Source organism: Eptatretus burgeri, chromosome 17 (genome assembly GCF_056783735.1).
Source record: "Eptatretus burgeri isolate ZD-2024b chromosome 17, Ebu_testis_v1, whole genome shotgun sequence".
In the NCBI taxonomy this organism is placed as follows: Eukaryota; Metazoa; Chordata; class Myxini; order Myxiniformes; family Myxinidae; genus Eptatretus; species Eptatretus burgeri.
In genome coordinates this window covers 15856205-15868907 of record NC_140977.1, presented here as the reverse complement: position 1 = coordinate 15868907, position 12703 = coordinate 15856205, and the positions used below count along the sequence as shown (strand labels likewise).

Below are 12703 nucleotides of genomic sequence, written 5' to 3'. Positions count from 1 at the left end.
CCTCTGATTTTCCCAATGTTTTGAATCTTCCAAGCCAGGCCATAAGCTGGGGACCGAGTTCCTGAAACAACAACAGAAGCCCCACCTTCCCGGGTTTGGAGGCGAGTAGGCCACGCCCCAGGGGCAGAGAACAGAGAGGGTGATAAAAAGAGGAAGATCGAAGGCGCAGTGTGCTTAGCGAGGGGGCTTCAGAGACAGCAGATCGAGCAGGGCAGATTGAGCAAGGCCGATCGAGGAGGTGCTGACCAGATTTGCACGTGTGGAGTATGGAGAGCTCCCATCTTGTTCGGCGGGACACGCACGTGAGGTTAGTGTGAGGACCGCACGAGGCAGGTGTGATACCTGTTCAGGAAGAGGAAGGCTGGCACGTCCGTAAACCTACATGTGGAAAGCTGCTCCAAGTGAAGCGCCATTCTGCCTGCGTTTGCACGTGGATAGTGGCGGCGCCTTCCTCCCAGACTCGACAAGAGACGGTGCCATTTTGCTTGCAAGTACACGTGCCGGACAAAGCTCCCCATTACGAGATCAACGAGGGCCAGCCCTTGGCCAGGCTGAGTACCAGTGTATTTAAAAAGGGGGGGTTTATTTTCATTTGTTACCCTTTGTCTGTGTGTGTGATGTCTCGATCATAGAAGTTATTGTTTACATTTATTTCATCTTCATTATTGTCATTTTAATATTTGTGGTTCATCAAATGTATTCCCTTTTAAAGAAACCAAATTTCGTGTATTTGTAGTGGGGGTTCGTGGATCAAACCCCCTCGTGCTGTCCATCCTCCGTAATCCTCCTTTCGTTCCATTCCGAGTATTCCTTCCACGTCCGCTATTGCCCTCACTGGGCTCTGTTCTCTTCCCCCATACAGCGGTGTTGCCATATGCCATACCCTTTGAGCGCACGCTGAAATCAAGGTCAAAGAGCGTGTCCGCCTCCTCAGAATAAAGACTGCTCTACTGTCCCAGGAGGTTGGTTGGTGTTAACTGCCTGGCTACCACAAATTTAGGTAGTGGGATTCAAACCCCAGCATCCCTGTGACAACTGCTGTCAGGAGCGGGATTCGAACCCAGCCACCCCCACGAAAATATGTTATGCCTTATGACTGCACACACACACACACACACACACACACACACACACACACACACACACACACACACACACACACACACACACACACACACACACACACACACACACACACACACACACGTCAGTACCCAGCGATTTTGGCCGAAGCAACACATAAATCAAGAAAATGACTAAACACCAAGATCGCAAAAATGAAGTGAAAATATCCTGGAAATTGAAGAGATCCAAAATTTTGTCAATTTGTTTCCATTAATTTTTTTCTGTCACCCCACAATTCCATGAGCCAAGTTCACATCTAAACTTGTAAAATAAATTAACAATAAGTGTCCAATTAAAGCTCAATTAGAATTGACGATCGTACAAATTTAGGATGACAGGATAAATCAACGTACATTATTGTTGCCTAAAATATTTCACCGAATGATGAAAGGGACAATGGATGTTGATCTACCATCGTGGTTATTTGTGAAAGCAATTAAATCAAAACGTAGGTTATTTTTTTCTTCACAACAGAGTACATCATCAAAATTTCTGAAACATGTGTCAGCATTGACAGAAACCTTCAGTGGGATGGCTCTTGAAGAAAGAAGCTTCACAGTCATTTGGTTCTAGTCGATCCAGGTGGTCATCAGTGTCGTGCTCGGTTTTCACTTCCACTTTCACAAATAAATCTGGAAAAAGTAACTTTGATTCAATGCAGACAGTCTTGCGTCACATTCCATACTATTAAAATAGCTAAATAAATGTTGCATTAAAATCAGACGAGTTCTTCCTTGAAGAAAGAAAAAATATATATTTCCCCACGGGAACAGTGTCGTGTCAAATAATTATGATATTCAAGCATCACGTTCGGAACAAACTGCCTAAATGTTACGAGATACTTCTGACCCAACCACAACTTCAGAGGGAATTTCACCACCACCAAAAATCAAAACTAACAAAATAAAGAAGGCAAGTAAAATGTAGAGAACCTTAAATAGGGAAGGTTTTCTCCCAAACCTGCATTGATTGGCAAATTAACCACAATTGTGATCAAACATGGGACGAGTTTTTTTTTTTGTCTCAAAAGTCAACCCTCATGGAAAACTAAACGAGAAAGAGTAGCACATTAACAGATTGACAAATGCAGAGAAGGGAATGAATAAACCAAAACGTAGAGATGTGACCATATGATAAGGGGAGTGGAAAGGATCAAAACAGTCAGCAAGTGGAGAAAAGCTCAGGAGTAGGTTTGGAAAAATCATCTATTGATGAGCAATTGTATTGAAGAACTGAACCTGCAAGATACCGGAGAAGATACACACATCTTTGGGCCAACAAGTTGCAGTTCAAACCTCGACCCACTATTAACTGCCATCCTGGTTTTTCACATGCATTGAATTCATCCGTGCATCCTTTGCCGACCCTTGGATGAATATAAACCATGTCCCGTCTGCTATCAGTGGTGACGCTTAACTCTTTTTTTTGGTGGTTTGCCGGGCCACCTAAGAAGATATTTTGGTGGCCCGCATCTTATTTGATGATGAATGAGTTCATAAAAATCAGTATGAATGTTTAAATTACTATTTCTCAAGACAGATCAAATTTCAGCACTTTTTATATCAGCAACCTCACAATTCGTAAATCACAGAGCACTACCATCTGCTAGTCAATAATATATCCATGAAGTCACAGCAAAATAATTTGGATGGCAGTTTCTTGCTATCACATGAGCGTTTTGGAATAGATACTTCAGTTTGTGCACTGTTTGTTCATTCATCCACTTTTGTAATCATTTTTCCTTCTTTCGATGTTCCAGGCTCTGCCTCTCCAGTTTTCTTCTTTGCCATTGCGTGCTGGTGATTTTCACTTTCCTGGTGCTTTTGTACATTACACTTCGTGAAGTTGGTTCACCCGGTGTGAAACATTTTGCTTCCAATCCTCTCACATCCTCCCTGTACACCTTGTAGAACATCACGTCCCAATCTTCCTCATAACCAAGCCACAGGAACTCTCTCTCTCATTACGGTCGACACTTCCTTATCTTTTTCTAAAGTTCATATTCCTGTTTGACCTGCTTCCATTATTCTGCTCGTTTCTTTTTCAGATTAGATACATTTTGTAAATAACCTCACATGATGGAAACCTCAGTGCACGTCTTCTCTGAGATGGAGTCTCAGCGTGATCAAAAGGGTCATTGCACTCTCTCAAAAAATTAGACAGCCAATAAGAAGCAATGCACGATACAATGATTTCTGACACTATATCCATGGTTTCACATAACTGGTGCACAGGTGCTCATGCACAGTGGAAAAAAAAACCCCACAAAACCAAATTTATACTTCAAAAATACTAGGAAATCTCAAAAGCGTACTACGACCACAACAGAGACTTTTTATGGTGGGTTTTCTCAGCTCGTGCAGGTATAATTCTTCAGTGATAATTATGCAAACTGATATACTGCGATTTTAAAATTTAAGTGTACATAATTAAGTTGATAAACTTTAACATTGTAATTTATAAGATTTAACAAAAATACACCTAAGGAGAACAAATGAGCAAACAGGAAGACGAGGAGGTATTCTCAGCTTCATCCAGCTTGTTTTTCATTCGTACAAAACTTTCTGCAGATACTCATTGGAGAATCCATGGTGTCTTTCACAAAGTAGAGGTAAGTTTATCCCAGAACCATAAACAATTTTTTTTATTTCAACAATGTCACTCTGTTACTTAGAGTTTCAACAATGCGGCAAACCAAGAGCCAAGTGTTATAAAATAAAACTATGATTGACATTCCCGAGTTCTTCCACAGAACAGCGTTTCATCTACGTTGTTGCTGACCCTTCGCCAATAAGTAATGAAACCAGTCCAGCGGCTGAGGTGAGGTTGTAGCATTGGGGGTTTCATACTTCTGCTCCCTCAAAATGGCTGCAGCTGTTGAAGAGTTCAGGAAGAGCTGGAAACAACAAAGGACCTATCTTGGGTAGCTTATCTTGGTTGCTTCATTCAGCTTTCCTTGACAGCTTTCAAACGCAGAGTGTTGATTAACAATCTCATCCTAGTCACAGCTGGGAATGATTGATGAGATGTCAGCTAATTGGTCGTTTCCTTAAATGACAGGTGAGAGATGTTAGTTGACCTTTGAATACATGTGAATTGTACCGGTCTCAGACTCCCAAACAACAGCATGAGAGCACTGGAGACTAATTATCTCCCAAGACTTCCTGCCTGAATAGAAGTGAGAATGAGAGGAGGTGAATGTGCATGTCTGAATAATCCACCATCATGCTACGGTTTTACTAATTATACCGCGTGGCCGTTTCAGTGCATGCAGTCGACCTCACGAGAGAAAGTCTTTCACTGGAGGATAAGACCCATAGCGCAAAATACAGAGCAACGCGTGCAGTTGGCTGAACAAGTGGAATTTTCTTGCGCTGGAGGATACAAGCACGTCAAAAAAGACAGAAAATCGTTTAAAAGTTCAGATTCAGACTGGTCACTCGAACCTGAACACGCTACTTCTGCTCTTCCAACTCAGGATGGAGGTCCTCAATATCACACAAGAGATTATACCCGTCTCTCGAGATACATCTTGAGCTTTTCATCCAGCCGAGCACACCACCTTACTCTTCAAACTCTCTTCCTATAGCATCCAGGGCTACCTCCACACAGGGCTTACCGACTTCCTCTACTCTCAAAGCAAACACCTGCCTCCTGACAGAATCCTTTTATCTCCTCTCCCTGTCAAGAATGAAGCACCCCAATGCAGTGTGTTGGGTCCAGTCCTATTCTTCGCCAACATTCTTTTTGACTGGAAAATCCTCATTATCTGTTTGCTGATGACTCCACCCTCTACCCTGGCATCTGCCAAAGTTGATTTCCTCTTTAAGCATTTGTTATTGGTGTGCATGAATCAAGACATTGTCACTCACTCACAAAAATAGTAATTGAACTTCAGTTGAGATGATTCCATTGTAAACATAATTATCCATGTATTCTGTTACATTCGTTTTCTGTAAAACATACATCTGCCTTCAGTTGATATTGATTTGTCATTTTTGATTAAAACGTTCTAACAACTGGAAATGTTGCATAAGTTCCAGGAAGACTTAAGTATATCAATTAGTACATGATTAAACATAGCTTTAGATATTTCTTATTTCATTCATAAATTTAATGAATATAATGCATGGCTTTTTGTGTCGACGCATTGTAAAAGCTTCCGTGGTCTTGTGAGGAGTGCCAGTCAGAATGCAATGTTGTTCTTCATAAACGCTGAGAACATGCCGAAGTAATGATTCACTCCCTTGATCTGTGTAACTGTCTGTACTTACAAACACTGTGGGACCTTGGAGGGCTGCTTGTGCTCTTTTCTGATTGTCTGTACTTGGGCCTTGCTGACTGGAACCAACATTGTTTAGACTCTGTTCCACTCCTTCCTAGATGAAAGGCTATTTCACTTTTATCCTGTTTGTTCAATCACTTCCCCCCCACTCATCCCTGCTTCGATATACAAGGCTTTAATTCGGGCATTTTTATCTTGCCAAAATGAAGTTTTTGCAACATATGTTAGTCAGCTTGTATTTTTTTTTTGTCTGTAATCACGTATCGATCACTCTGCCGAGCACAGTTATCATTGGAAATTTTTCTAACTTCGCATATCAGAGTCCTATAGAGGTCCCTTTCAGCGCATAAAATTTTCAAGGTCAAGGTCAAAGATCAAGGTCACAAATCAGGGGTCGACGAAACCCTTATTTTTTTTAGTAATTTTGATCAGATAGTCTTCAAACTTCATGGGAATATAGTTCATGGTCTGGCGCTCAGCTAATTAATTTTTGGTGGCGATCGGACTTGACCTTCATGGTTAGCGCTGGAGGTCGAAAGTTTTTGACCCCAAGGTCAAATTTTGAAATCTTAGATACCATATCGAGTAATACATCATATGAAAGTGCTTTATAAGTGCTTTCCAGATCTGTCAAAAGTTTGACACTATGACGTCATGACGAAAAAACGGATTTTTCATGAAAATTTTATTTCCTCAGTTCTCATAAAAATCTCTTGATATTTCATGCACAACGGTCCTGGAGAGATACCATTAACCGTACGAAAATATAAAGGTCAAGGTCAAAGGTTAAGGTCACAAAAAGGTCAAGCATCAAGGTCGACGAAACCCTTATTTTTTGAGTAACTTTAATCGAATAAATAAGTCACTCATGTTCACATTTTGGCAAGATACTGGTCACCATGGGGGTGGCATTGGTTTTTTTTTAGTTTTATTGATAGAGATTTCTCCTGTATGTGCGCACGTAAGTTATGTATTAGTATTAAAGATTCTCCTTTGTATGCTGAACCTGAGCGGAAATAGAGTGCATTTCATCCACACATCATTCAGACAAGTTGCAGTCTCTTCCCTCTCTTCAGACATTGATAGAATCACAAGCTGCTAAAAGACTTGGAACATGTCCTTCAATTCTGGAAAATCTACATCTGCTATTCAACACTCTGACTCTCCCTCTCTCAGCCACCTGGCAACCCCTCCTACCTTCCTTCTTAACAATCCTCATGAAGAAGTTCAGCGACTGAAACTTTTGGGTCTCGATAGCCAGTTGGCCTTCAAAGCTAGAGGGGGCATCCTCCATTGTGCAAATTACTTCCCGAGTCCACCTGAACCGTTATACAACAACAAGGCCTCCATCAGCAACATGATGAAGTTCTGCTCTCCCTTCTGGGCAGGCATCCCTTCCTCACATCCTGATCAGCTTGACAATGAGAAAACCAAGGCCTTCAAGATTATTGGAATCTCCAGCAATGAAGTTCAGTCAATGAACCGATCACTTTCACATCACAGAAAGGTTCGTGTTATCTTTTTTGTCTCCTTCCTCCTTTCTGGTCTTTCACACACTACTCTTTCCATGCTTCCTCCCTCCACTCCACCCCGCGAGGTTTCTGCAGGGAACACACTATTCACGAGTAAACCCCTTCTCGTAAAACTCCCAAAAATCCAGAATCACTTGTCGCACCCACACTTTCATTCCTGCCTGTGGATAAAACTTCCACCTTCTCTTCAATCCAATTCTTCCATCAAGTCTTCAAGACAGCTGTTCACCAACATCGAGATCCTCCATCAAACCATTATATTTTTGCACCCCAAATGACCCCATTCCAAAGCAATCCCTTTTTCCAGGTTATTGTGATTTTTTTTCCCCTTCTCCCTCATCTCTTTACATTTGGTGTTTCATTCCACTTGTGTGCAGCTTGTTCACCCCAATGTGTCCTTCTACCCCACCCCCGACCCCTTAATCTCATTTCCACTTCTACTCTGCTGTTACTGTATCCCCCTTTCTGGTATTCTCTTGGTCGTTCACGACCCTCCATCGTGTGTACAAAAAACAAAAAAAATTGGCACTAAACAAACAGATTCCATCAGCAGTGAACATGATCAAACAACTCACCATTCAGCTGGTCACTTTGCTCCTCTTCCAGACCAAAGGAGTCCACATCCTCTATTTTTATCTGTAGAATCTCAGGAAATCCTTCCAGCTCCTCAACCTTCATTTCACACTCGAGCACAGTCGGCTGTTCCGATTCCAGATGCACACGATAGGAATCCTTCAATCAGCCAACTTGAGTGTACAGTACAGGGTGGGTGAACCTTTAAAGAAGCAGTAAACACACCACTCTACCTGATGTTTGCTCCATCCTGAGTACCTTTATTCCACACAGTATCTACATGTGAACTACCTCAGTACTTGAGACTTTATCCTTTGCCCAAATCAGTTACAGTACAGCACCTCAAAGTTCACCACACACAAACGCGCATCTAATCTTTTTGACACCTCCAAAAAATAAATTGTACATGTTGCAGGTTCTTAACACCATTCTGTTATTGTATTCCATGTTGATGTAAATTTTGATTTGGCCACATATAAAACTTGCAAAAGGTTTGACATCCATCTAAAATTTGAGCCTGTTCAGCAATTTTATAACAAAGACATTCAATAGTGAGAAGGCCTTACACACAAACACAGGGGAGGTGTATGAAGGTGTATTTATGCTGTGATGTAATCCATGCAGCCAGGGCCGGATTAAGACCTTTAGAGGCCCGAAGCACTGAAAAGATTATGGTACCCCCATTTATATGTGATCCAAAATAAAAACAATACTAAACCGTAAAATGAAACAAAACTTACAGTCAGGTTTATTTACTGTAAACGCTACGACATCAATATTACATTGCATAAAAAAGTGGAAAAAATAATATTCTTGTATATGCTTTTTTTTTTTTTTCATTTATTGTAGGGCCCCCTTTTTGTGGGCCCTGGTTCAGCTGCAACATTTGCACCATGGTCCATTGTAAATCCGGCACTGGAAAAAAAAACTGTGGGGCCCCTCTTTCCTTGAGGCCCTAAGCACGTGCTTATTTTGCTTAATGGTTAATCCCGGGCTGCATACAGCAAATATTGCTAACACATAGACAGTTTCCCAACATCACTGGGTTTCAGGTAATAAATCATGAACTCACCTTGAAGAAAATCTGATGGCACGCCAACACCTGGTGAGGTACCCTCTAGAATCAGCTCCTTGATATTTTTATCTTCTTCATCCTGCTCTCCCAATTTCTGAGCTGAGTCAATTTCCAAGCTCCATCGTGGAGCCAGCTGGCACTTTGAGAAAGAAATTTCACATTAATAATAGGAATAAAAGTATGCTGGGTTGACACAATTTTGACCTCAACACAATTTTTAAGGTCCTGAGCCAATTATATAAATTTAAACATTTTTCAGCAAAACTTGACCAAGGCCTGGCCGATCAGAACAGAACTGCCCTCTCTAGATACATTCACAACGCGTATTTACGCTAAATTTACATAATTCCCTCGGAGTTAAAGGTCAGGGTGACATAGCAGTATAAAAAATAATATCACGCATTTTTGTCCGCTGATTTTGCAAATGTGGAATCTGAAAGATCACTTGGCCTTACAATATGTTCTTGCATCGTATTTGTATACCTGCATTCAAATTGTACAGCATTGTTCTGGCCATTCAACTATACAGGCCCCCACCCCCCCCCCCCGAGGAAAAAAGCCCTCACCCCCACCCCACATGTCTGATCATGGTACACAATCTTTGGAGGTGGTTGTGGTGGGGAAGTGGGGGAAGTGGAAATTGGTGGTCGCTCTCACTTCACTGATAAAATACATCAACTTGTGAGTGGTATTAAACACAGCACAAAAGGAACATGGCAACTCAAGAAAAACATGATATATATGTATATATAATCACGTGATGAAAGGGTGTGGGGGGGGGGGAACTTTTCTCCTCTTGCTTAACGAGACAAGATTATTACATCAGGGGGTGAGGATGATGGATGAAGCAGGTTAAGTGAAATAATAACAACGTTTAATAGACACAAACGTAACAAGAATATAATAAAATGTAGAGAACGGACAATGTTAAGGGTCATTCCATGTCAAATCATCAAAGAATCTGCCGTCATCTCTCAGATTTTTGTAAAACTTTGGGAACTAATTGGGACCGATGAAAAACGGCAAGAACTCAAATATTTTTGCTAACAGCCTCTTAATTAGTGAGATACAGACTAACGAACTTTGGACTAATTAGCACAATGTCGCGAATTCAAATGGCCATATCTCTAAAAGTATAACACCTAAAGAGCTGGTTTTGGTGTCATTTTAAAGGTATTTTCATGCCCTATGAATTTGTCTGGGCAACATTTTCCTACCTCCAACTACAAAAAAGTTATCACAAAATATAAACTTCAATCGTGAATCCCCAAAAAATGTATCCTTCAAATTTGCTCAAATTCATCCCAGAGGTACCTTATGATGTCAGGAAGTTTCCACATCAATTTTGTGATGGGCACTCCAATAGTTTCTGAGATATGAGCAATAATGTACATGTACGTATGGAATATAGGTTCGAAAATCAGCATTTGTAATGTATTATACAATCAATAAGTGAGTTCAAGTACACAGTGTTCACTAACCTGACTTAGGCTTTCAATTTCCTCTTCAATGGAGCAACAGCAGCACTTGTTTCTTCCCCTCAGGCCCAGTTGAAAATGAAAGTATATGATACTTCAAAGCAATTGATGGTTGTTCCTTGTGTTCCGTCATGGCTAGGTTAGAATGATTGTATAATACATTACAAATGCTGATTTTCGAACCTATATGCCATACGTACATGTACATTATTGCTCATATCTCAGAAACTATTGGAGTGCCCATCACAAAACTTATGTGGAAGCTTCTTGACATCATAAGGTACCTCTGGGATGAATTTGAGGAAATTTGAAGGATACATTTTTGGGGGATTCACGATTGAAGTTTATATTTTGTGATAACTTTTTTGTGGTTGGAGGTAGGAAAATGTTTCCCAGACAAATTCATAGGGCATGAAAATACCTTTAAAATGACACCAAAACCAGCTCTCTAGGTGTTATACTTTTAGAGATATGGCCATTTGAATTCGTGACGTCATGCTAATTAGTCCAAAGATCGTTAGTCTGTATCTCACTAATTAAGAGGCTGTTAGCAAAAATATTTGAGTTCTTGCCGTTTTTCATGGGTCCCAATTGGTTCCCAAAGTTTTACAAAAATCTGAGAGATGACGGCAGATTCTTTGATGATTTGACATGGAATGACCCTCAATACAAATCGATATTGTTGAGTAAATCCACACGACGATTCATTGTACGATGAACAAAACACCCCCCCCCCCCCATTAGTAAATGGACTAACACACCTGTCCCACGGCGGAACGTTGTGGTTTTAAATCAAAAGTCCGTTGGATCAGCTAAAGATGGAAGGTAATTACTGAACGGGGATGAAATGGGAAAGATCTTTCAACAGAAGGTGGAAATGATTGTTAAAATCACAAAAAGTTAACTTTGTTTTCATTACACGGAAAGAGGGACAGAAATTACATCGATGGGAACTTACGAACCCTGGGGGTGGGGGTGGAGGTGGAGGTGGAGGTGGAGGTGAGGGGTGGGGTGAGGGGTGGGGGGGGGTGGGGTGAGGTGGGGTGAGGTGGGGGTGAGGGGTGGGGGAGTGAGGTGGGGTGAGGGTGGGGGAATGAAGGTGGGGGGAGGGGTGGGGAGTGAAGGTGAGGGTGGGGGAGTGAAGGTGAGGGTGGGGGGGAGTGAAAGTGAGGGTGGGGGTGAGGGGATGGGGGTGGGGGTGAGGGTGAGTGTGTGAGGATGTGAGGTAAATAAAGTACATCCACCCTTCACCTTTTCACACGATTCGTCCTCCTGACGAGTTTAGTTAGGATTTGATAATTAACTTCCGAACACATCGACCACAGACACACAAACACTAAATTGTGTATTTTAATATGATGACAGGACCTACACTGATCCACCATTGTGATCCATGAGGTCCACCAATGACTAAAGCCTCCACTGGTCACTTAACAGTTCGAAAAACATGAACATCGCGGGTCACGTCACGTGGTTACCCTTGGTAATCGCTGGTATTTAGCGAAGAAACATGTTATAATCTGTACCACTAGTTTAGTGTTACGAAAATGTTTAAAAACCAGAAATATTCACGATACGACCCGACACAAACACAAACACAAACAACACAACTTCCCCTACTCACAACTCGCTTTGGGAAATGTTTTGTTCTCTGCGCGAGTCCCGGGAACACGGATCGTACACACATTACTCTTCTTCTTCTTCTTCTTGTTCTTCTGCTTCTCTAACCCTTTTTACATCAAATGTCTCGAATCCCTCTCCATCGTTATCTCATCCCCACTAACGTGTATTATCTACCGAGAATCTTATTAAAATCATTCCACACAAAAATATCTAACGGTGCAAAAACGAGGACAAAGAAGGTTCGACAAGCCAAGCTAAAAGATACACCCCCTTGGTATCTGAAGGATTAAACGCCACAGAAAAGTAGTAGTTGTCGCCGTAGTAGTAGTAGTAGTAGTAGTAATAGTTGTAGTTGTCGTAGTTGTAGTCGTAGTAGTAGTAGGCGTAGTAGTAGAAGTAGTAGTCGTGGAAGCTGTAGTAGTAGTAGTAGTAGTAGTAGTAGTAGTAGTAGTAGTAGTAGTAGTAGTAGTAGTAGTAGTAGTAGTAGTAGTAGTAGTAGTAGTAGTAGTAACCCATGTATGGTGATACCAACCAAACACACACATACCCAGTGACGTATCAGTAGTTTATGCTAATACATGCTTACATGGGTGCACAGGGCGTGGTTACGGAGAGTCACGTGATCCACCCATGTTCCAGTGTTGTGTTGCGTTGCGTTGCGTTGCATTGCGTTGCGTTGCGTTGCGTTGCGTTGCGTTGCGTTGCGTTGCGTTGTGTTGTGTTGTGTTGTGCTGTGCTGTGCTGTGCTGTGTTGTGTTGTGTTGTACTGTGTTGTGTTGTACTGTGTTGTACTGTGTTGTACTGTGTTGTACTGTGTTGTTGTGTTGTACTGTGTTGTACTGTGTTGTGTTGTGTTGTACTGTGGTTTGTGCTGTGTTGTGTTGTGCTGTGTTGTGTTGTACTGTGTTGTGTTGTACTGTGTTGTACTGTGTTGTACTGTGGTTTGTGCTGTGTTGTGTTGTGTTGTGCTGTGTTGTGTTGTGCTGTGCTGTGTTGTGTTGTGTTGTGTTGT

General features: G+C 41.6%; 1 protein-coding gene across 5 annotated transcripts in view; it reads right to left on the bottom strand.

The window, feature by feature from the left end:
• The window catches only part of LOC147009390 (uncharacterized), a 234976-nt gene that overhangs the window by 37483 nt on the left and 184790 nt on the right, over positions 1-12703 (bottom strand). The window contains exons 1-4 of one of the 5 annotated variants that reach the window (XM_085861917.1): positions 11693-12272; positions 8588-8723; positions 7518-7688; positions 1647-1757 (exon numbers count right to left, since the gene is read on the bottom strand). In XM_085861917.1, the coding sequence (XP_085718043.1) occupies positions 1647-1757; positions 7518-7620 (214 nt within the window). In that variant the 5' untranslated portion in view covers positions 7621-7688; positions 8588-8723; positions 11693-12272. Of the gene's footprint in view, positions 1-1646; positions 1758-7517; positions 7718-8587; positions 8730-11692; positions 12273-12703 lie in introns of those variants that run through there. The other 4 variants (XM_085861916.1, XM_085861913.1, XM_085861912.1 and 1 more) reach the window with 4 other exon arrangements.